The following is a 25271-nucleotide window of genomic DNA, read 5'->3' on the forward strand; positions in this document are numbered from 1 at the left end:
AAGGCGGCATCCCCTCCAGCAGTGAAGCTTGATGATAATCAGAGGTTGCATGACGGAGAGGGCGGACAGACACTTTGGAACCAGCCAGTTCTCCTGTGTTCAAATCTCAGCTCATTCATTAGCTGTGTGACCTTCGATAAGTTAATCAAGCTCTCTGAACCTCAATGACCTACCTTGTAAAATGGGAATAACAAAATCTACTTCTCAGAGTTGTGGTGGGGATCTGAGACAATGCACAAAAAGCCCCAAGCACTGGACTTGAGTCAATAAACATTAATAGTTATCTAATTTTGTGAACCTACTAAAACAACCAATCCAAACTCCAGCAGCACAGTTGGCATGGTCCTGCTCTTGTATTGGCGACTTCACCATGAACCCACTAGCTCCTCTTTCACTCTTGGGTGAGACTCAGACCATGGGGCATTTAACTTTCTAGGAAGTGGCATAAAGTTCTAGAACTTTCTGGAAGTGTTGCTGGTAAGGCTAATTCATCTACTTTTAGCCAAGAGGCATGGGGCTTGGACAGACACAGGCTCTGACCCCAGTTGTGGTCTTGGGCAAATTGCTTGACCTCTTTGAGCTTCCATTTTATTTTCTTTGCCTTGCATGGCTATTGTAAGGTTCAAATGAAAGGGTGGGTATGAAGACACACTGGAGAGCAGAAAGTACACCTGTGAGGGCATGACTAATTGGGCATTTTCCTAGTGGGTTGGGGAGCAATGGGGAGGTAGAGGGTCTTCCCAGGTGGTTAGGTAGACTCGTGGGGGAGGAGCTGAGCAACCAATTATGGGAAAGAATCTGCTGACTGCCTCTGGGATTTCCCAGGAAGACCCCCTCTACTTCTTGGAGAGATGGCTGCTTTTGGGGACCAGGCGGGGACCTATGGTTAAACTCATTCATCAATGTGTTGCCCTTTAAATGTGACTTGAGCATCTTCTTCATGCCGAGCTCCACCCTGGCTGTGGGGACCCAGAGGTTAACACCATGTGTCTCCTGCCCTGCCTGAGCTCCTGACAATTGTCTGGACCTTCTTGAAGCTTCCATGATGGGAGGATATACAACACATTCCTTCCTTATCGTATGGGCCAGTGTCTGATGAGTGCCCTGGGGTGGAAGGATGGGCAGTAGACACAGAATTGGTGGGAGAAGGTTGGAGGTGACGCTGGAGCTGTGTTTGAAGGATGAGAACCATCTCAACAGGGGACAAGCAGGAAAGAGGACAGACCAGGCAGAAGGAGCAGCTTGAATAGAGGCATGGAAATGGGGGTGCCGCTGGCCTGTTCTGGAAGGCAGACTAGATGTTGGATGAAGAGGCGGGAACCAGCAAGAGGTGGGGTTGAATAAGTGTAACCAAGTGAAAAAGTTGGCTTCTCTGCCTCCATACTGTATTTGTCTCCTTTGCCTTAACCTTTGGGCCGAAAAGAAAAGGGCTTCTGCTCAGCCCTACAGCCCTGCACGAAGGCTTGTTGATCATCAATGAAAGGAATTTTGCTTATGTTTGAGGTGTCTGCAAATTGCCCCTTACCTGAAGCTTGCCTTCCTGTAGGACACACAGAAATATGTATGAAAGCAATGATTGCCCTGTCAAAGATTTATGGGAACTTCGTGACCCGACCTGGGTTAGCAGGAGTCAACTGACCGAGGAGAGTCTCAGCTCTCCTCAGACCCTCGCTGGCACCCAGATGTCTGCAGCCTTCAGTTACCCCCTAACCTGCTCCCTCCTGCTCCCCCTTCCCCAGCATAAAAGAAGCTTGCAGTTAACCCTGGGTTCAGATGGGGTTTTAGGACATGAGCCCCCCATCTCCTCGGCCTGCTGGATTTCCAAATAAAGTCACTTTCCTCACCCTGACACCTTGCCCGTCAACGTATGGGCTGTGCAGTGAGTGGCATGAGCTTGGATTTAGTGACATAAGGGAAGAGGGACAGTCACCACTGCAGCAGAGAAAGCGAGGCTCTGTCCTTGAGGGCTTTAAGGTGGGAGCTGGAAAGATCCCTCTGGTGCAGTGGTGGTTTTTCTATAGCCAAAAATTCTTTGATACCTCTCCCTTCAGAAGGCAGAGCCTCATTCCCCTTGCAGTGAACGTAGCCCAACTTAGTGACTTGCTTCCCTCCAGTGGTGGCAGTGACAGGGTGTGGCTTCTGTGGCTAGGTCACGAAGTGTCCTGTAGCTTCCTCCTTGGCCTCTTGGGCTGCTTGCTCTGGGCCAGCCGCCATGCTGTCAGGATGCTCAAGCAGCCACGTGGGCAGCTCCGTGGGGAGGAACTGACTTGCCATCTTGGATCTGGATCCTCTGGCCCCATTTAAGCCTTCAGGTGGTTCTGGCTCCTCAGCCTTGGAGTCTTCCAGCTGAGGGCTCAGATATCAGGCAACACAGATAAGCCATTCCCCCGGGCCCTAAATTCCTGACCCTTGTAAGCGGCTGCTTCTCTGCAGGCCCTCTGAAAGTTGGGCCTCCTCTGGACAGCCGCCTTGCTCCAGGCTTTGGCCTCCTTTCTGCAGCTACAGAAAACCTGTCTTCACTGGCTGCCAAGCTTGGGGAGGTGCCCCTTGGTCCAGCTCTCTGGAGACAGGGACCATGCCACATGCTACTTGTAAATTTCCCAGCAATATGGCCCCTAGCCAATGGGTGGCACCTGCCCGGGGCTGTCTCTGAGAAGCCACAGGGTCATCAGACAGTGGCCCGGGGCATGCATGACTGCAAGCTGCAGGGCCTGGTCCCCAGCTGAGATGGCCATCTGGTCATTTCTATAGAAGGCCATGCCTGCCACGCCTGCCTGAGAGGCCAGCCTGGGCCCCTCTCCCCTTTGTCTTCCCAACGCTGTTCCCTCAGGACTGACCCTTCCTTTCCTCTGCCTCCCATGTGAGATCAATTCCCCCCACATTTTCTCTTTAGAGTGTCCTGGCCTTCTACCAGGTGTCAGCCATGTGTCAGAGACATCCCATCTGCACAGCGGCCTGGTGCATCTCTGTCGGATTCCTGGGTGTTGATGGCAGCATGTCACTCTCTTCATTTCCCGGACCTCATCTGGGACAGCTCACCTCTGCCCACCAGTGATGTACCCTCCTCCTGCACCCCACCAAACCCCATAGAACAGTCCACTCCCTCTGCTCCCAGCGGGCCTGTGGGGATTGGAGCACCAGAGTCCCCAGCCCTTGAGGGTTTCTGTCTGTGCATTTGCATTCCCTGCCGGTTTAACTGTGGTCCAGGAGACGAGGGCAGTGGTCTCCCCGCTGTTCTGGCTGTTTGGCCCCCACATGAACAGTAAACCCAGGAATCCCCTTGACTTACCTGAAAGAGGCTGTGGTGGGTACAGGGTCCTCATGAACAGACAGGAACATTGGTCTCTTCCAGGCAGAGAACATTTGAACTCAGAGTTGGACGTGAGTGAGGCCCTGCCTGGGCTGCCCAGAGAGAAAGAGATGGTTAGATGGCGGCTGAGGACCATAAAGCACACGTGCTCTCCACTAGGAAAGGGCAATGGGGCATCTCACTTAACAACATTTATTAAGCATCTACTGCAACCCGGGGTGCTAGGGACATAATAGTGAGAGCAGGCTTACAGCTGTTGTAGCATCTGTCTTCCAGGAGCTTACAGTCTAAGGGAGAAGCCAGACACCGCTCAGACTGTCACTAAGTAGTTGACAATAGACATCAGTGATATGAAATCATATAACCTGGGGTCCAAAACCAGCCCAGAGCAGGGGGTGGGTGGGTATTTATTATGAGACCTGAGGGTGAGAGGGAGTAACTGGCTGTAAGGAAAGCGGTGGAGAGGCGGATGTTTGTACAACGCAAAGGCCCTGAGGCAGGAAGAAGCTTGGTGTGGACGTGTGTTAGCCCCTGGAGCTGCAGGGAGACGGGACTGAGGCAGGGGCAGAGAGGAAGCAGGAGACAGTCAGCAGGTGCTGCCTGTTAGACTAGGCACAGGCTGCTGGGGAACGGGGAGGATGAGTTCCGTAGGCATTCGGTAAAACTGGCGTGCCTGGTGCAAGGAGGGACATGGAGCAGTTGGGGATGAGGGTGAGGAAGGTGTCAAGAGCCACCCCCCAGCCCCACCAACCATGTGCCGCTGTCCCCTGTGAAGGACAGCAGGGAGGGAGAGGATCAGGGAGAGAGAGGGTCATGTGTTTGGATTTGAGCCTGTTAAGTTTGGGGTGCTTTTGAGATTTGCAAGTAGGGGTGTAAGTAGCTGGTGGGTCTGGAGCTCAGGGGAGGGGTCTGGCTGGAGCACAGGCTCACGCCGATGAAACGGAGGCAAACTGGACCCAGGTATCTCAGGGGCTCGAAGCGTGACGAGGGGACGGGTGCAGGAGAGTGCTTCCGGACGTTTGGGTGGTTGCTGCTACGCTACGCTACACTGTGCTCTCAGCTTCTGAGCCAGGTCTCCAGCTGGAAGGTGGAGGCTTTCGGCCCAGTGGGCTTCCACTGACAAAAACCTTCTCCTCCCCCTTCATGTCTAATTTCACTCCCGTCCAGGGAGGTAGGCATCTGTTGTACACTTGCCTTGCAAAGGGGAAATTGAGGTGCCGGGGTGGCGACTTGTCCAAGGGCCATTGCTGGCAAGACCTGGAGGTGGGGCTTAAACCCCCCTTCTGGTGCCAAACCTCAAGCTCTCTCCAGGATCCCACGTGACCTTTCACTCCTGTCTAGAGAGGGTGTGGAAAGCTGGGTGTGCACATGCATGTGTGTGTGTGTACACGCCTGTGGCCATGAAACTGCTCCTCCCCAGCTTTCAGCCAGTCCTCACCCAGAACAGTCTGTGCAAAGACAGGGCACCAGGGCTTCCAGAAGCCCTGCTGTCTTAACTCAGTGGTGTGAGGTGGGGCTAGGGCAGTAGATGGTTCAGGAAATTTGAACAAGTTAGAAAAAGAGAAGATCAGGTTGGTAAGTAGGAAATGAAGCTGAAGATACCCAGTTAACACCTGGCAGAGGTTTACGCTGATCCCTTAGCACAGCTGAGCTGAGGATTTGGAATTTGCAAGCAATGCAAAGAGCAGCAAAGTCCTTCTGATCCTTTAAAGAGGGGAACCCTTCTGGGGAAGGGAAGAAAGGCCTAGAAGTCTGCCTTTCTGGAAGGCAAAGAAAATTCAACTAGGGGTCAGAGGTCATGTGTTGGACTCACTTCTCAACAACAATCACTGAGATCTGGTGGGGAAGAGCCGAGAAGAGCTTCCCCTGCTCCCATGGGGCTCCCCCTCTAGCTGAGGGACCTCAGCCTACCTGCAGGATGCCCGTTTCCACCTGGCCAGTAATAGCTGTGCAGGTAACTCAGCACCTCTCAGCAGGGTCACCCTGGGGAGGTGCACAGCTTTTCCTCACTGCCTGCTGCTAGGGTCCACCTGGTTGGGTGTCCCTGGATCTGGCAGAATCAGCCTCAGTGGATCCTAATTGCTCCCTAATGTCTGTAAACATTGCCCTCATTTTCAAAACAAAGTAGAGGGCTTTTCTCTCCCCAGCTGTCCGGAGAGCAAGTGGTTTAGAAGCATGGGAGCAGTCAGGGGAGGGAAGGCGACTTCTGTCCCGCAGCACCCGCTGTGGGGGCTGCCCTGGGGTGGCCCTCTGAGGGTGGGAGCTGCCCTGCGGCTCAAGGCCACACCCCCTGCAGCCCACCGTGGGAACTGTACCTTGGGCTTTCAGTGGGGTCCAGCAGGAGACCCTCAGAGGGAGCGAAGAAGGTGGGGTTGAGCCACTGTCTCCCTGGTCCCTCCCTCGGGGGCCGCCAGGGGCCGGCTGTGCCTGGGCTGGGCTCCCAGCTCCCATCAGGGGCCCTTTGCACCTCACTGCCTGGTGATTCCGGTAGCTACCACCTCCTCATGCCCGCTCTGGCCTCAGTGAGGTGGGAGCGGGGAGTGGTACACCCAGCTAAGGCCTAGCTGTGCTCGCTCGAGGTCCTTAGTGCCCCCGCCTACTGGCTACACGCTGTCAGCAGACCCTCTGAAAATTCTCCCCCTATTCCTCAGTTTGAATGCGCCCTCTTTTTCTTACAGGGATCCTGACTAATATCCTGGGGTTATGAAATCGGATGTCAGAGAACTATTTGAAGGGATGTAGGGAGGGAGCCCGGCCTGGTGGGCATGCTGGCACCTGGTCAGGGAGGAGATGAGTCTCCAGCTGGGCCTTCCCCTCATTTTTCAAAGTGATGCATTATAAGCAACATCCAACGTTAAAATGCATTTGTACACTAAGACTTTAAAAGTATTTCACCTCGTTGAATCACATAAACACTGGAGCTCAGTGCTGTCAGGAATAGATTCCCCCAGTCTCAAAGGGAGCCTATTTTGGTTTTCCAAAAATCCATGTCTGAGGAGCTCTGAGGCTGTGGCTGCCATATTTTCTCAAGGGCCAGGTTTCACCTGGCAGGGATCTCCCAATCCCGGGGCCAACTCTTGTCTGTTATTTTGTGGTTCCACGTTAGAGCCGTGAGGTGCTTCCTGAAGGGAGAGTGTGGACTGGATGGAAGATAACCCTGAATATTTAGTGACTCCTCCCAAGCAGGCCCAGGGAAGGTCTCAGGTGGTGCTGGCACGTGTCTGACACCTTTCTGGTATTTGTAACCCCCCTTTCCACAAAGGGAGTGGGCCCTGAACCTGGTTGACCTCCTCAATCAAGCCAGACTTAATAGGGTTGTTTATGGTCCATTGTATGTATTTTTACAGTTTTTTAAAAAGACAAATGATACTCATTTTCCATTTAAGTTGGTAACATGATGTCACATTTCAAAAATAAGTTGCTCTTAAGGAAGTAGTTGTACAGCTGACATAGATATGGCAGAAGCTATGCATGTAGAAGGACTGCATGTGGGAAATGTAGCCTCAACGCATTTGCTGGAAACTTATGTCACAACCAGGGAGGCCCGGCCTGGTGGTTGGGCTTATGGGGATGGGAGCCAGGCCTGGAATTTGTTCCCTTTCCATCAGATACATTATTTGAGGCTTAATATAAAAATAGCCCTCGCTTTCTAGGGCCACTGTGAGCAGTAGATGAGTCGGTATGTGTGAAATGCTTGAAGCACGAGGTGAACATGTTGCAGAATGTGCTCTGTTCTTCGTGGACTACCCAGGGGCCCTTCTGCTTCCACCACACTGGTGGGGGCATCTAGGAGGGGTCCCTTCCAGGTGGCCTGCTCAGACACTGATTGCACAGCTGAAGGGTGGGATGAGCGTGCGGCTGGAATATCCCAGGCATGCTGGTTCAGAGTAACCCTTGAGACTGTGCAGTTCTACCTTGGGTCTGAGGGTGGGTGTGCTCTGTTTATTGTCTGCAACCCCTCTCTCGGTGGTGTGTGTGTGTGTGTGTGTGTGTGTGTGTGTGTCTGTGTATCCATCTGTCCCACTACATTCAGTCTTCTCAGAGGGGAAGACCCTACCTCATTTGCCTTTTTACCCTCCACCATGGCTTCTACTGTATTTTGTGCATTCTCATCTCTTGCAGAACACTTACTCCATAAAGAAAATCTCTCAGACTACCCAGAAAATTGGAGTCAGGGCCAGAGATAGAAAGAACCAAGTTTTCCTGAATACCAGCTTAGAACCCTTTTCTGGACACCTCCCCAGAATAAATATTTTCCTCTGAAATCTGATTTATATGATTACCGAGTAAAGATGCTTCTTGTAGACAGTCACAAAAGTAAACTTCAGGCCACAGCAAATACTGGGGTACAGTGGAGCTGATGGAGCCCCGGGCACCCTATCAACCTCAGTAGGAGTAAAAAGTATGGCCTGGGTACACACTTCCCAAGGGGCCTGCTTTCTTTCTCCCTGAAAAATGACCAGAGCGATTTGTAGGGGAGATGGGGTTCTGGGAAGTCAACCTGTCTTCTGGGAACTCCAAAGAACGCTGAATCATGAGATCAGATTCAGTCCGAGACATGTGCATGTGGGCTCTCTGGCGTTTGGACATTTTATGGGCCTGTAATGTTTTGGAAACATTTACAGGGGAACTGCGGGAGCCTTGAGAAGCAGAGCTCTGCACCCACCCTGCTTTCTGCAGCAGAGGATAGGCTGTGCTTACCTGACTCAGGGCTCATTTTAGTCTTTATCATTTTCCTGTTCATTATGGTAGGTAATTCTGTTCAACGTGGTTTCTTTTCCCCACATTGGGTTTTGTCGTTTTTAATGAATGAGCAGCTTCATCTGACATCCTGACACTAATCCTTCCCATTTACAAAAAAATCTCCCTTTTTGTTTTAAAATACAATACAATCAGAGTAAAGAGTACTTAATCATATTAAAATTCATATCCACATGCAACCATCCTTTCTCTCCTGTGGTTTTATATGGAATAGCATATCAAGGGAATTTTTCCATGTTGTCCCATGGTTGTCATAATGATGCCTTTTTTTTTTTCATAATGATGCCTTTTAAGAAATGCATTATGTTTGTTTATTATTATTTATGAAGTCATTCCTTTATTCCACCCCTTTTCCATGTAATATATTTCATGGTGTCTCTGAAACTGAATAAGGAAAACCTCATTTAAGATGGAGTTGCAGGGCCAGGCGGGGAAGCTCTCCTGCTGGACCACTCCTTGCAGCCTGCATTCCCCAAAAGAGGAAGACCATACTTTACTACTCAGCGGGAGGAAGAAAGAATTTCTCTTTGCCTGGCAACAGCCTGGCCAATGAGAGACTGTCACGACTCAGCCAATGAGAAGCCACGACACTTCGACCTCCCAGTTTCCTCCAACAGACAGCTTGTTTAGAACAGACCCTCCCAACTCCTACGTTTCCTCAAACAAAGATTGTTCCTCTCCTTTGTTCTCTGGACTTGCCTGTGGTTTTGTGGTGGTTTGCATATCCTGAATTGTAGCTCTCTGCTATTCCTAACTAAATTCATTTTTCTGGTAAAATAACTGAAAGGCCTGTTTTGAGGGTTACCCCTGCCCCAGTCATGTTGACTCACTCTTACTCCCCAAGGACATTTCCTGTGCTCCCACCTCTTTGCCTGTGCTCTGGGCTTTGGGGCTGCGGTTGGATGGTGAGGGCAGCTGAGACTGGGGTTCAGCTGGCTGCAAGGGGGTGGCTAGGGGATCAGCACAGGGCTGGGAAGTCAGCAGCCCCTTAGGCCTTTGGTTTGGGGCTTGAGTGGGGAGCTTGGCAGGTGGGCTGCAGAGGAGCAGCCACAGTGTTTGTGTGTGTGTGTGTATGTGTGTGCACGTGTGTGTGCATGAATGTGAAAGAGCATTGGTCTGGGTGCCTGGAGGTGTCCCCATGGGGTTGGGACAATAGAGACCTCGGGTTTCATGACAGATCCGAATGGGTCAGAGTCCCAGCTCCAGTATCCGAATGGGTCAGAGTCCCAGCTCCAGTACTCACTAGCTGTGTGTAACCTCGGACAAGCAACAGAGCCCTGCTTCTTTGTCAAATGCGGCTGCTCATTGCACTGGAGTACTTTGTGGGTTGCTGTGAGGATAAGGTAAATGGGCAGAAAGTGCTTAGAACAATGCCTGACACACTTCAAATGCTCCATAAAGGTCAGTGTTTCCTTCCTCTCTGCTCTGTGTCGTATTTCTGCAAAGAATTTTACTAGAGGAAAGTGTTCTGCTTAAAAAGAAAATGTTCCACCTACCCCCACCCTCTCTTTTACAGAGGTAAAAACTGAGGCCCAGAGAAGTGATGAGGGGTCTGAAGATGCATAATGAGTAAATGCCAGGCTACAGGAGGAACCAAGGCTTTGCCCGCCTTCTGCTGGAGTGACCTTTTAGGGGTCTGGTCCAGGCCACAGGTGACCAGGGCTCTGGAAGCACTGACAGGTCTGGGGCCACTGGGGACAGAGCCTGAGGGGCTGTCTAAACAGAAACATGGGGTTCTCATGCCAGGCGGATTCCTCCTTCCCTCCACCCCAAGAAACCCTCCCCAAGCTAATCTGACCTGATCCTGGAATAATACAGTGGGAAGAAATTTTGGACACTATTTCATCAGACCCCCTCATGCTGCAGAAATGAGCATGGAGGATCAGAGACAGTGGGCATTCTCCCAGGACACACAGCCAGTTTGTGGCAGAGCCCAACTTTGAACCTAGAATCCTGACCCCCCAGGCCCCCTGTTATTTCCTAATGATCCCCCAGCTGCCCCCAGCCTGCGTGGAAGACAGAGCTGAGTGCTAACATTGTCTTTTTGTGAGCATGTTTAAAAACCCCAATTGCATACCCAGCCCGGGCAGAGGTGCGGTGGGCATACACCAAAACCTGAAGAGCAGCTGCCTTTATTCCATTATAAAGATGTCTTCTTTCCGCTTCTTTCCACTTCCCTGTATGTTCCAGGGCTTTGGTCCTGAGCATGTGCATAATTTATAATGGAAGGAAATAGAAATCCCAAGAGCAAAACCAAACCTACGTAAGGAAGGGGGCTGCAGGCCAGAGGGTGTGTTTTCCGTAGAGGCAATTCCCTGGAGCAGCCCAGGCTGGGTGTACAGAATGCTCGTTCCTTCCACAGTCTCTTCAGGCCCTGGAAGGCCTTGGTGGCCTGGGGGGCGGCAGTAGCCGTGCTGGGGTGGGAGGAGAGGGCAGCTGGCCCGGGGCCTCTACCAAGCCCACTGCTGGGCAGGCCCGTCTGCAGTTCGTGGGTACTGTGACCTGTCTTCCCACCCGGCCCAGTTTACCAAATAAGGAGACAATAAACGGAGACTCGCAGACTCGCACGGAGCCAGCTGGGGGGAAAAACAATCTTTTGTGGCACGAAGTGCTTTTGGTCCTTCCCAGGGCACACGCAAGGGAAGCAGTGGGGAGCACCGAATTTGGGGCAGGTGGAGTTTTGCCCCTTTCTGCCCACGGTAACACCTGAGTTCTAAAGCCTCCCCTCAACATGCCCTTGGCTCTGGAAGGACCTGTGTCTTTGTCCATTCATCTCCTGGGAGTGGCCTTCCTGCCCACTTATTCATTCATTCATTCAGCAGGCTTCTATTCTCTTTTTGTCTGCCATGCTCGCTGTGAGATGAAGCACAGACATGGTGTGCAGCACAAAAAGAATTTGGACACAAAGCCACAACCTAGTGCCATTCTTCAAAGACCAACTCAAATGTTACCTCCTCTGAAAGCCTTCTGTGGCCTCTCAGCCAGAAGAAATCTCTCCCTTGTCTGAGGCTCTATAACAATGAGGTGGAGGGAGTATTGGCTGAGCGTCCGAACCTTGGGTTCCAATCCCAACCCCTGTCGCTGAGTACCAGGTGTGACCTTAGAAAAATGGCTTGTCATCTCTGAGCTTTCATTTCATAAAGGATGATTCTGGACACCTTTGCACAACCATGTCCCTGAAGAGGAAATGAGCTGCCATGGAGAAGCAGTGAGCTCCCTGTTCTGAGAAGCAAGCAAGCAGAAGCAATGGGATCAGCACACTGTGTTTCCAGGGCCTCATCTCCTCACCTGTTGGCTCCTGAAGACTCTTATGGAGATGGGCAGGATGAGTCAGTGCCGCAGGGGTGTCTCACTGCTTCCTGGCTGGGCTCCCAGAAGCCTCCAAGGGTCCCGGGCCCTGGTACCACCCGGTCAGTCCTGCCCGGGTCAAAGCCCCAGTCAAGTCAAAGCCTTGCCCCAGCCATGAGATCACTGCCTCTGCCCAATTCTGCTGCCAGAGGTGGACCCTTCTGGAATGCAGGGAGTCAACCTTCAGAATTCTAGGGCTGTGGGTTCTGCCAAGGTTATTTATGCTTCTCAGAAAGGAGTGGGAGGGCGCATGTCTCTCAGAGTTGATCTGCAGAGGAATGGGCCTTAAATCTCCCATGACAGGAGAAGCAGAGAGGACATGAAACACTGACCCAGAGACCTGAGCACAGGTGTTCGCATGGTGCCTGGACTCGGGAGACACGCAAACTGCGGACGTGTCTTGCCTGGGGACCTGAGGCAGGCAGGTGACTTCACCTCTTGGTAAAATAGCCCCGGAAGAGGGTTTTGTGAAGACTGGTGACAGTGTGTCAAGTGCCCACAGAATGAATTATTCTTCGGTACATTACAGACAATCCTCTGCAGTGTAGGGACTATTTGTTATCTTTCTTTTTTCTAGATGAGCCGACTGTGGCATAGCCAGCAAGGTGGAGCTGGGATTCGAACCCGGCAGTCTGGGCCAGAGCCCCAGCTTTGTCTTTTTGTTTTGGTTTTGAGCATATTGTTATGGGAGGTTTTAAATACATACACAGGTAGGTAGGCTGGCATTACGGAACTCTATGGACCTGCCACCCAGCTTCAGTAACTGCCAACTCACAGCCAGTCTCGAGGCTTCCGTACCAGAGCCCACCCACCCCTTCCATATGATTTGAAGCTAATTGCACACACTTCATATTCAAACTATGAATCCTTCAGGGTGCATCTCTAACAGAAAAGAACTCTGTTTTCAAAAAACGTAACCACACACTCATTATCACGCCTTAAAGAAATGAACAATACCCCCTGGCTAGCGCTGACTGCAGGGGGTAGTGTTCTGACGGGATTGTTTCATAAATATCAGACTTCTTTTTAGTTGCTTAAATCAGAACCCAATCTACTTCACACAATGGGTCAATGGGCATGTCTCTTAAGTTTCTTTTAATCTATGTGTTTTCCTGACATCTCTATCTTTTCTTCCTCAAAATTTACTTAGTCCTGGTTATCCATTCTGCAGTTCTCACAGCCTACAGCAGAGCTGTCCAACAGAGATACAACGTGAGCCACAAGTAATTGTAACTGTTCTTGTAGCCACATTAAAGGAGAGGAAAAAGAAACAGGCTCCATTAATTTTAATAATATGTTTCACCCAGTATATCTAAAATACCATTTCACAGATAGTCAATAAGCTCTTCTCTGTTTACACCTCTCTCGTTCCCCCAACTTATGAATGCCTACTGTGTGCCAGCTCCCAGAATATAACAACTGCTTCTGTTTTTAGGACTTACTATGATGGCCAATCGAAGTGCTTCCATGAATTAATTCCCATAATCCGCAACCATCTTGGATGAAGGTACTATTACTATCCCCATTTTACAGGTGAAAAAACAGAGGCCCAGAGAGATGGAGTCATCTGCCCCGTCACACGGCTGGTAGCTGGGCAGCATGCCCAGGGTGGGAGGGCCCAGAAGCTTCCTGGGGGAGATGATTGCCTGCGCCTCTGCCCAGCCCATGCACGACAGGTGGTCTCAGCTGTGAGCTCATGTTCAGGTCTCACCTTCTTGGCTTCTCCCCCCGGGTGCCAGCCCTGTCCTGAGCACGTGACACCTTAACTCACTGAATCCTCATGACGAGTCTAGATAGGCTTCATTTCCCCCATTTTACAGAGGCAGAAACAGCCTTAGTGATTCCATGGCAAAACCAGGCTTGGGGCGCTGTGTAAAGGTGCTCCCGGGAGCTGAGGTCCCCTCCGTCCTGTGGGAGGGCGGGGCTCACAGCATTGTGCTCATTTTAATAAACCACAAAACAGGCTCAGGGTCCAGCCAGGGGCTTAACCAAGTTTAGTTAAAGGGCACTGGCCAAGGTCACTGGCTGTTCGGTGGGCGTGGTGGAGCAGGATTTGACCTCGGGGTCTCCAGGGCAAAAGAGCTTTACGAACGGCCAAGTACCAGTGACTGTTGGAGCCACAGAATTTTCAAGCTGGAAGAATCTCACCATTCAGGGATATTTTTTTAGTCCAACCGCCCCTCCCTCCGACCAGCTTCACAGGCGCGAAACTAAAGCTCTGAGAGGGATGTGATGTGTCCCAAGTCTTGCATGAGCATCCCAACCCCACCCCTCTGCACTTGCCGCAACTCCACGATGCCAGTTACTTAGCAGCAATGGGCACTGCACTTTACAGTTTATGCCCGGGAGGTGTGCATACCAGTTCTTTCCCTGATCCACACGATTGGCCTGCAAGGGGCCTGTTATGCCTATTTACAGATGAGGGGACTGAGGCGTGGCCAATGGAAGAGATTTATCCAAGGTCACACACTCATAAGTGGGGATGCGAGTGACTATCCCAAAACCACCAGAAAGGAAGAGAACCAAGCTGACTGTGGTCAAGCACATAAGGCAGGCCCCGCTGGAGGGGCGCGGACATGGGCGCCAAGGGGCTTGGGGCCCTGCAGCTCTGCCGCCATCAGTGTGCTCCCTTCGCAGGGCTCCCAGAGGAGTGGCCTGTGGCCACATATCGGCTTAGTACTGGGGCTCCCAGAAGGATAGGCATGGTTGACCCCCCCTCCTCACTTCCCCTGAGTCTTGGCTTCCTTGTCCCTAGAGTGGAGATGGTAAGAGCCTGCAGCCCTGGTGGCTGTCATGCAGATGGAACGAGCAGGTGCTGTCAGATACCTTAGCCCAGGGGCTGGCCCGGAGCCGGCATCCACCTGTGGCAGCTGCCAGCACCCTTGCTGTGGTTATTATTATTATTAGACCTACCCTGGGCCACTGACTGAACATGAAACTTTGAGCAGGTGGCTTTCCCTCTTTGGGCCTCAGTTTCCCCATCTGTAGGGCAAAGAAGAAGTTCATTACATAGACCTTTAAAAGTCCTTCCAGCTAGGACGGTCTGTGACTGACAGGCAGCTTTCTTACATCTGTTTGTTCTGGTGCCCAGGCGGGCCTCACCACTGCAGTGACTTTCTTTTGACACATGTTCTAGCCACTGGTGCTCAGTGCACATGCACACACATACAAACACACAAACTTCTGTGTGACGAGAAGCCTGGATGATAGAGTCACTGGTGGCATTCAGGTCCCAGCTCTGACATTTACTAATGGTGTGACTTTAAGTCCCCCTGCTTGTAGGACAAGGAGCATTCTCTCTGGCTGCAGGTTGTGGTGAGGGCCCAGTGGGGTCTCCCCCGCACTCAGGACCTCCTCAGCTCTCAGCCCGCTTTCCTGCCTCAGGAATGAATAACAGGCACCCCTGCTGTTGCCCAAATTCACAGCTTGCTCTGCATAGTGACTGCGCCAGTTCCCCCTCTCCCCCCACTCAGCCAGTCACCACAGTCCAGACTCTCAGAAGAAATTCCCCCGGGGGCACTTGCAAGGAAAGTCCCCATGGGTGCTACATATCCTCACAGTAAACACATGGGTCCATTGACAGGACATGCAGAGTCCCAGTCAGGGTGGTGAGCACCCAGCTTGGGCTTCGGGATTACTCCCACCGTGGGGAGCGCCTAGGCCGGGAGCTCAGGCTCCAGCCAGAATCTCCAGCCCTGGTCTTTCCTTCCTCAGCAGCAGGCTGGTCTCCTCCCTGGCCCTGAGCACGAGGCCTGAGTTCCTGTCTTGACACCTTTGCCTGCCCAGGTCTGGAGGCACCAGACCCTGTTCCCACCCAGCTCTGCCCCTGAGCTGTTCTGTTTCTCTCTGGACACACTTCCACCTCTGACGTCTGGATACCGTCCCTGTTAGGGGTTTATCAGAGGGAATACTTGTGACCCATTCGGTTGGAAGGGCACCCAGGGCAAGGCTGAGAAATTCTGTCATGTGGCACTAGGCAGTCTCTAGCGCCTTGTCTGTCCCACGGCGTACCCCTTCTCTGACCTGGACCCTCCTCTGCTTTCCTGGTCTAGGACCCTCTTGGGAAAGAACTTGAGACCTGTCCACAAAGACAACTGAGACACTCTAGGCATGTCACAGGTGGGGCATGGGGACACGCAGGCAGCGGGAGGCAGGGTATGTGTGGGACGGTGTGTGTGTAAGGTGTCTGTAGTGTGTGTGCATTGGCATGGTGTGTGTGCCCCCATGTGTTGGGGTGCTGGCAGACAGAGGCCCAGGAAGGGAAGGGTGGCCATCCTGCCATCTGACTGTGATTCAGGAGGCTTAGGAGAGGGCCATGGATGTGTCAGTCCCAGGGTCCTCTGGGCTGCACCTGGGGTTACAGATGCAAAGTACTTCTCGAGCCCACTGGGCCCTCTCCTGTGTCTCCCACCAGGCTCCGCACTCCTCGCGGGCAGCTCTCTGGGTTGGGAACCCAGATGGCTCAGGAACCAGAGTAAGTGGTTCAGAAAGGAAGGTGGGAATAACCAGGGTCTGGCACGGTGTGGCGCCCACACACAGCCCTGTTTATTGGTAGCCCGGTGGCCATGGATGGTGGCCCCTGTCCCCAGATACAGGTGAGAAGGGAGAGGCTCAGCGAAGTCAGTGACCTGCCATTCTTACTCAGCAAGCAATTTTGGCCAAGCCTAGAGAGCTAGGCTGTCACTGACAGCCCCGCCCCTCGCCCAGGGACTGTGCCTGGATGGAGGCCACTTTTAGAGACGCCAGCACTCAGGGGCCAGCAGACCTTCAAAGGGGGACTTTGTGGAGTGATGCAGGCCAACAGTGGCTGCCAGGGGACTAATCGAGGGAGACCCTATTCCTCTGGGGAAGGGTCTCCAGGCTCAGGGCTGGTGGGCTCACAAGTGGCCTATCTGTCTCCAGAGCCTTTTGGATACTAGGGCTGGCTTGCATGGTGAGATCCACAAGAGAAGCCTGAGATTCCACCCCCCAAATATTAGTCTGCAGTGAGAAAGAGGTTTCCTTGGACACCTGTTCTCTTCTGGAGGCTAGAGACCACACTCAGAGGATTCCAGCACTTAATGGCTTCTTATTAGCTTCTGATGGCCAGACCCCCTCCTACTCTCACTGCCGAGTCCAACTTCCCAGGAGGCATGGCTGAACCCACCAGGCTATAGGCCTTGACAGCCAGGAGGCTCTGAAGTAGGCCTGGGCTGGGAGCTGGGGATGGAGAGATGGTGAAGAAGGTCTGGCCTTTGAGGGGGGCCCACAGGCTGGCAGGAGAGACAGACACACAGACAACCACAACACAGCCTGAAGAGTGCTGTCACTGTGAGGCCCCAAGGAATGACCTGGCCCCACTGGCAATGGGCATAGAAGGCTTCCTTTAAGGGGAGACTCTTTTGTCTTAATGGGTGAATAGAAATAAGAGAGGTGAAGAAGCTGGAGGAAGGTGAGGAAAAGCACTGTAGGCATGGGAACTGCATGAACGAAAGCCCAGAGGCATCAAAGAGCCTGGCATGCTTAGCCTCCTGGGTAGCTCAGGTTTCCCTTAGGTTTATACCAGCCACTTCTCTTCTTCATTCAGAAGACTCAGGCCCTGCAGTATGGTTTCCACCAGTGCACGTTCCTGCTTTAGGCCTGGAGCCGCTCCCTTCTGCAGCGTGATCACAGGCCCATGACACCATTCAACCTCCAGAGCCTGGTGTGGGGAGAGGGGGGACCCTTCCTTCCCCTTACGTGGGATTTTCTTTCCAGGGGCCATGTGAGGAGAGGGTGTGTGTTGGGGAAGCAAGTCCCCTCCGCACTCTTTGCCCATTTAAATCTACTCTACGAAGTCCCTTCTTCCGGTTGTGACCAGCCTGGTCCTGTCTCAGGGGGCCTCCCCAGGCGTGTGCCTCTTAAGGTCTGCAGGGCCTCAGATTCAAGGGGGCCCATCAAGGTGAGGGGGCTGGGGAAGAGCAGGTGTGGCTCTGTGTGAGGGGTGGGCATTGGGAGCGCCCCTGATGGGCAAGGCCCCACCGGGGGCTGGGGTTCAAGCCCAATCTTGCCAGAGCCACCTGCATTTCTAGACAAGCTGGGAATCCGAGTTTTTATGTGAAATATCCCAATTTAAAAATATTGACTCTTTTTAAAAATACTGATGGCTAAATACTAGCATACCCGTTGGTTTGTGGTCTCTGACAGAACTGTGTCTAAAGGCTTGAAGCAGGGATGGTGGGATCCCAGGCACAGGCCGTGGCGTGGGGCAGGGCCTTCTGTCTGTTCGGTAAGTGAGATGCCTTCTGTTCAGGGGTGCAGGACCCCTTGCAGGGCCTGGAGGCCAAGATGAAAGGAGACCTTGCTGGGGCTGATGGGAATCCTGAGGCAGGCAGGTCCTCCTCTGCAGCATGCCCAGGATAAGGCTGGCTTGCTGGGCCCCTCCTGGCCACCCCACTACACAGCCCCTCATCATTCTGTCGAGCAACTTACTGTAATTCTCTGCACAGCACATATCACTTCCCACCATTTCCCTTTGACCCCCTTGTCAAAGAGCTGGCCCATGGTTTTTCCTTAGGTGGAATATTAATACTCCCTTTCTGATTAATCACTTTCTTTTGTCATCATTATTTTCTTTCTTCTACTTTTTGTTTATTGTCTAGCTTCCTAAACTTAACATCCAATTCATCTATTTGTGATCTTACTGTTTCATAATATGATTTTTGCTGCATCCCTTAAGTTTGATAACTGGCTTCTTGTAGTTGATCCCTCCTCAAATATTTATAATTTCAGTTTTGATGATCTCTGATGGGAGAGTTTGGAGGAAGAGTGTTTTCTAAAATTTTCCAGTGGTTTGTGATATTTAGTTTTTCTATTGGATGTTAATTTCTACAGTAAGGTTAGCTAATGCAGCCTGTAAGAGTTCTACATCTGAGACTATACTGACGTTTTCTTCAGAGCCTAGAATGATAAATTTCTGTAAATATTCATTGGAATGCATATTCTTTGTAGAGTACAAAGTAATAACATAATTCATATTTATAATGTACATAGTTTTTTACTCTTCTAATGGTTATCTTTAAATTTTAAACAGATATATTAAAAATAGATTATCTCCATCTATTAGCATCAAGAGTAGAAAAATAATCCAATAATCCAGATAACATAAACTCTTCTGCACACCTTTTCTTCTCTTTTCCCTTCCCATTCCCATCCTCAGAGTTAGTTGAAATGAGAAATTTTAGTTCCAGATTATCATCACATTTTTATGTCTTTTCTATTTTAAGCATCCTTTCTAAATAGTTACTAACCTTCAAAATCATCTTACAATGAATTTGTTAGCCATACCTTAGACTTTGATTTCACGGATCACACTAATTTTTTCTATAATGTGTCTTCCCCTTTTCTTGAATTATTTAGTGGGACTAATTTCTTATTTGACTGGAATGCACTTTGAAGAACTTTTTTTTTTTTTTTTTTTAGAAAATACTGTTTTCATGGCCCCCGCTGCCCTCTGGTGCTCTGCACAGAGCAGGTGCCTAATAGATGCTCAGTGCACGTCCTCAGGCAGTCACACAATGTACCACAGGGCCTGTCTGCTCCACTGCCCTGGGGTCCCATCCGCTCCCTTGCTGCTGCCTGGCTGCTGGGAGAATTGTCCTCTACCTTCATCTGCAGGCTCTCTTCTTGAACCTAGCAAGAGATTTAGGACAGACCCAGACTATGGGACATGGCAACATTGGAGGATTTTGTCCCTTTATTTCCCTTTCTGTTTCCTTTGTTTTTTTTACATTGAAATATATGCATGCTCAGGATAAACATTTTAGAGTACAAAAGAGCATACAGCGGCCATTAAGCCTGCCTCCTGGCTCTCTCCCGACCCCTATCACCCTCCCAGAGGCAGCCCACCTCACTGGTTCCTTGTGTCTCCTCCCAGACATCTTCTGTGTGTTTGGAGCAGATGTGTGTTCATTCATTCATTGTTTAGGGAGGCAATGCAAGCAGCCTGAATGCCTCTTAACATATAACAATCCTCACTTCTCTGTTTTGCAGCCCAGCAGTATTATTCCAGAGTAAGGCTGAGCCACAAGGCCCAGATGCCTCTGATGAGAAGAGCCCAGATGGTTGCCCCAGAACATCCTGCTGGGGAGAAGCGGGGGTGGCTTTTAGTCCCTGCAACTGGCTTTGGATCAAGGAGGAGGAAGATGAGGAGGAGAAACAGAAGAAGAAGGAGGAGGAGGCAGGGGGAGAGGCAACATGGACATGGGAAGCATTGCCTTACGTGCTCCAACTCGAGCCCCCTCTTTCCCGTCGTCTGAGCTCCCACAGATGACCTGCGCGGGTCCCCGGTCTGTAGGCCTTTGCCCCGTGTTAGCATTTAGCACACTTGCACCAGGGGCTTACACCTTTTCCCACCTGGCCTGGCTCGTCACCTTCGCTGTCGTGCTCCTGCGTTCTAGCTGGGACATTTCCCGTCAGAAGGGCCCCTCCTCCCACCCCTCACTCCACTAATAGACAAAGGGGGGCAGAGAGGGGTGATTGTCCAAGGTGCTGAGAGGTGGTGCCCTTCCCTCCCTGAGGCTTCAGGGTAGGCAGGGCCTCTCCTGGGCGGGTACGACCTCAGCGGCGCTGGGAGGACCCGAGGGGCCCTCGGCCAGGGTGTCACCCTGCAGGCCTATTCTGAGTGCCACGCACTGGGCTGCTTCTGTCCTTCCTGTGAGTGCATCCAGCTGGGTGGCAGGCAGGACACAGGGATGTGGCCCAGAATGCTCAGGCCCAAGTCTCCCTCCGGGGAGCTGGGCTGGAGGCTCTAGGGGGCAGTTCTCAGGGGGAGGCTTTCTGCCCATTCCTGAGACGAGGGCTTGGGAGCAGTGATGGGGCCCTCAAATCTCTCAGCTGTAGGGACCAGGAGAGGGGTCTGCGGAGAGTGGCTTTGGAGTCCAAGGCAGGGATGGGCCTGAATTCCCCTCAGGTTTGCTGCCCGTAGAAAGCCCTTTGCTAAGGCAGTTTTGTCTAAAGTGTGGCAGAGGCCCTCTTGCCTTAAAAGCTGTGGAGAGATGAGGAGGCCCTCGGACGCCCATGCTGCCGCATTAGAGCCCCAGGGGAGGGCCCTGGCTCTGCGTGACTCGAATTCCAGGTGGCTGGGATGCCTGTGAAAGTTTGACCACGGCTGGTCTTTTCCCGCCAGGCGCTGGGGTATGGCTGCTCAGGGAACCCACAGGAAAGAGGAGGAGACCCGGTGCCTTGGATACAGATTGGAACAATAACAACCACAGAAACGGCGGAGCTGCAGCTGGGCTGGCGCTCCACACTTTGCAACACCCCACCAGGTATCCGGCGCAGCTGGTTTTCAGATGTGGACCTGTGAGGAGAAGCCAAGTGCCTTGCCTGAGGTGCTAGCTAGTGAGCTTGATGGGGTCTGGGGGCTGGTTCTCTGTGCCCCACCTGACAGTGCTCCCCTGGCCCCAGAGATCAGGGAGGCCCAGAGGCTCTGGGGTGGGGTGGGGTGGAAACCTAAAATGTGAGCTCCCCGGGGAACTGTGACAGGGTTCCTGCAGGTGCATCGCCTGGGAACAGGAGCGTGCGCGCTGGGGTGCCTTCTTCCCCTGGATGCAGCGACCCCCCTGTAGGGCAGGGGCAGCTCCTCTGAGAGCCCTAGGCCCTTAATCCTGGCCCCTGCAGGCCATTCCTCTGCTTGGTGGGCATCTGCGGGGACCTGGGACCTGCTTGCCCCGCACCCACACGCCTGAGTTAGACTTCACCTTAGTCCTCAGAAATAGGAGTGACAGTCCCATTGTATAGTGGAGAAAACTGAGGCTCGAGAGCTCTCTTAGCCACCAAACAGTCGTGACTGGACCCAGAGCTTGAGTCTGTCCCGCCTGCCTTGTGCTGTGATGATTTGGGGGGAGATTCTTAGTTTTCTAGCCTCCAATATCACTTGAACGACAAAGAGCTACCTGTTGCCTGGGGGGTGTCTGGAAGATGGGTTTTGATTAAGGAGCTGTGGACATTTAACTGAGACAGGACCTTCAAGGAGGAGAACTGTACAGTCCAGGTCCAAGAAATAGGAAGTGGGCCATGCTCAGTGGGAGAGAGGCTCACCCTCAGTCTAAGGAAGGACTGCTTAACAGTAGACTTCTTGCAAGGTGAATCGGGAGGCCTTGTAAAGCAGTGGGCTCCCCATTCCTGGAAGCGTGTGCACTGAGACGGACACTCACGGGTCAGGGGATTGCTGGGCGGGCAGGTGCTGGGAGTGATGCACTCGGGATGTCAAGTCTTAGTAAGTTCTGATCGTCTGACTCATGGCCCTGGGAGAGTCTAAGTGCCTTAGGAATTCTCCAAGCAACACACAGATCTGCTCTGCGTGCTTTTATTTTTTAAAAAATCAGCCTTTATTCTTAGGTTTTAGGTTCACAGAAAAATTTAGTGGGAAGCACAGAGTTCCTATGTACCCCCTCCCTGATCTGTGCATGGTCTCCCCCACCATCAACATCCCCCCAGTTTACACCAGGCTTCACTTGTGGTGCCGTCCATTCTGTGGGTCTGGACAAATGTGTAATGACACGTGTTCATCATTCCAATACCATTCGGAGTAGTTTCAATGCCCTAAACCTCCTCTGTGCACAGCTCATTCATTCCTCCCTCCCCCCTTAATCCTGGCAACATTGACATTTTTACTCCCTCCATTGTTTTGCCTTTTCTGTAATGTCATATAACTGGAATCACATGATATATAGTCTTTTCAGATTGACTTCTTTCATTTATAATATGCTTTGTGCATTTTAGTGCCTGTTATGTGACCGATATTCATTTTTCTGTCCCTCCATCCACCTGTCCATCCTTCCATCCTTCCATCCAACCACACAGCCATTTGGCGAATACAGATGAGGGCCCACTTTCTGCAGGGCTTGGTTCTCAGGGCAGCCGTGAATGGACAGACTAGACTCCTGCCTTCATTCTGAAAACCACAGGCCCTGGGTGGGTCTGCAGGGCACAGTTCCACTGGTCCAGAGACCATGTGGCACAGCTGTTTCCCCTGCTTGGATCCATTGGGCAGCATCTCCTGAACTGGGTCTAATCCAGAATCCCTGGTCTCACCATCCAGGCTCAGTCAATCATTTGAACCTTCCCCCACTCACAAGGGACTGAGCCCAAGTCCCAAAGAAGCTGAGGCATTTCCCCAGTCACTGAGCAAAGGGCTTTTCTGAGGTTCTGTCCCTGCCCTGAGACTGCTTCCTCATCTGTGCAGTGAGGGGCTTGGAGGACACGAGTGCAGGGGTTTTGTGAGTTTAGGGTAGAGCATTAGCTGAGATCCTGGGGTTCTGCCTGGGCGACAGCATGGGAGCCTGCTTGTTCTCAATGTTTGCCAAAACCCCTCCTCCTGGCTGTTCTCCACCCTTCCTGAGTCCTCCCCAAGCAGGGGAAAACCAGGGAACTCTTCCCTCAGGCTCGTGGGGCTCCCGACCGACCGTGGAATGTTGCTGTCACCCCCGCTGCTGCCAGCGCCTAGGACACGGAATCGTTTTCCTCTGGAGGTGATGGGTTGGGCAATGTCTCCTGGGGTCATGCATCCAGCCCCAGGTCTCCTAAGGCCTTTTCTCTCAGAGAAGGTGTAGGAGGTGGGGCGGGCCCAGGGGCCCTCATTATCCCACATCTGGGACTGTGCTCCCGTTTCCTGTGGGCTGGCGGGAGCCAGAGGCGGCTGTGAGTCAGGGAGGCAGATCCTAACCTGCCAGGGAAAGCAGCACCCATCCCTCACCCAGACCTGGGCTTGGGAAACTGCCTGTCCTCGGCGGCTCTAGTAACAGCTTCCATTTGTCCAGCACCGACTGCCTATGTGGCCCATCGCAGCTGTGAGCCCATTTCTATTGTTGAAACTACCCTGCCAGGCCATCTTCATGGCTCAGGAGATGGGTAAAAAGTAATTTGCTCAAAAATGTCACCCAGGGTACATCTACACAATGGAATACTATTCAGCAATAAGAAAGAAACAAATCCTACCATTTGCAACAACATGAATGGAGCTGGAGGACATTATGCTCAGTGAAATAAGCCAGGAGGAGAAAGACAAGTGCCAAATGATTTCCCTCATTTGTGGAGTATAACAACGAAGCAAAACTGAAGTAACAAAATAGCAATAGACTCACAGACTCCGAGAAGGAACTAGCGATTACCAAAGGGGAGGGGTGTGGGAGGGTGGCTGGGGAGGGAGGGAGAAGGGGATTGAGGGGTATTATGTTTAGCACACATGGTGTGGGGGATCACCGGGAAGACAGTGTAGCACCAAGAAGGCAAAAACAGTGACTGTGGCATCTTGCTGCACTGATGGACAGTGACTGCATTGGGGTATTGGGGGGACTTGATAATATGGGTAAATGGAGTAACCACATTGTTTTTCCATGTGAAACCTTCATAAGAGTGTATATCAATCATACCTTGATAAAAAATTTTTAAAAAATCACCCAGGGAAAGGGAGCAGAGCTGGGACTCCAACCCAGGGCTGGATACAAAGCCTGTGCTCTGAATCAGCGCTTCATGTCGCCCCTCTGCCCTGGGCCAGGACGGAGGGACTTTCAGCCTGCCTGAGGTCCTCAGTGCACACCAGCAATAGTCACAGACCCCTCCCGTCTGCGCTCTGATTTAACTTCTGCCACCCAGGAAGCAAGGGAGCAGGGTATTCTGCAGACAGAGAAACTGACGCTCAGAGAGATTAAGTAACTTGTCCGGGGTCACACAGGGCCACTGAGCAGCACAACTGTTCGTGAAAAACTAGATCTGGCGTCTGCAGCCCAACACCTCCTGTTGCACCACGCTAGCACCTTGCTGCTTTAGTATAAGGTATCTGTCCAGAGTCTATAAAAATCAAATCACTAGGTCGCGTGCAAGCACACACTCACACACACATGGCTTTCTCAATTCAGGGAGAAGGCAAACCTAGAACAAACAAGCCAATTCCTTGGGCTGGGAGCCCTTCTTAACACTTGTCAGAGCTCAGAAAAGAAGGAAACTTCTCCCAAATGCCGGGAGACCTGAGGGGAACTTCTCTCCGAGCCTGAGAGTCAGCCCCTGTGACCCTCACTATCCCACCCTCCCTCTATGCTGGGACCCCCTGTCCTCCCCGCAAAGGTTAAGTGGCTGGACCAGCCCCTGCTCGGCACCCACCTTGTTCGGAGTGAGCCACACGGGCACCTCAGTCCTTCCCTCAGTCCGTTCGGGCAGCCCGATGTCCCCACCCCTCCCGGGCGCTGGAGCAAGCTGGAGTCGCTGGGGAAACAGCTCATCTTTCAAGGGCTGGGCGGTGATGTCATCGCCCTCCTGGGCACTTCCTCCCTCCACCTCCAGACTAGCCCTGCACCCGGCACAGCTTCTAGAACCCAAAAGCCAGGTTGAGATGGCTGCAGCTGCCCAGGACTCCGCCTGCCCCCTGAGGCTTGAGAGCTCAGTGAGCCACGTGGAAGATTTCCAGGTTAGTCCAAGGAATGCTCTATTGTGTACACTGGCTGCCCTTTGGAGTCTCGGAGTGGCAAAGGTGTCCCAGGACATGTCCTGGGCTCAACATCAGCCAGTCCTGGATTTCCAAGTCAGCCTTTCCATGGCTAAGGGCCTCAGGAAAGTTGTTTAACCTCTGAGCTGTGCCATGCAAGTAATTGTGGCAAAGCTCAGCAGGGCTGTGATGAAGATTAGTAACCGTCCTGACACATAAATAACTTACTCTGTGTCAGGCACTTTTCTAAGCACATGAATGTATTAACTCAGCTAATCCTCCAGGAACCCTGGCAGTCTGGCTCCAAAGTCTATGTTCTTAACCACGATGCTATCCCCTTTCTCAATTAAATGAGATAACAGATGTGAAGAACACATGCACAGACCCCTAAATACTAGTTCTTTTCCTTCT

The 25271-nt window shown here is 52.1% G+C and overlaps 1 protein-coding gene across 5 annotated transcripts in view; it reads right to left on the reverse strand.

The window, feature by feature from the left end:
* The window catches only part of LOC118910821 (B1 bradykinin receptor-like), a 53042-nt gene extending 28125 nt beyond the window's left edge, over positions 1-24917 (reverse strand). For 2 of the 5 annotated variants that reach the window (XR_008992401.1, XM_036882311.2), the window contains exons 1-2: positions 24539-24917; positions 3290-3402 (exon numbers count right to left, since the gene is read on the reverse strand). Coding sequence is in view for 3 of the 5 variants with exons in the window: in XM_036882311.2 (XP_036738206.2) it covers positions 3290-3363 (74 nt within the window). In the remaining 2 variants the exon portion in view is untranslated. The remainder of the gene's footprint in view (positions 1-3289; positions 3403-24538) is intronic. The other 3 variants (XM_036882314.2, XM_036882312.2, XM_057488162.1) reach the window with 3 other exon arrangements.
* Positions 24918-25271: the final 354 nt, after the last annotated feature.

Source organism: Manis pentadactyla, chromosome 11 (assembly GCF_030020395.1).
Source record: "Manis pentadactyla isolate mManPen7 chromosome 11, mManPen7.hap1, whole genome shotgun sequence".
In the NCBI taxonomy this organism is placed as follows: domain Eukaryota; kingdom Metazoa; phylum Chordata; class Mammalia; order Pholidota; family Manidae; genus Manis; species Manis pentadactyla.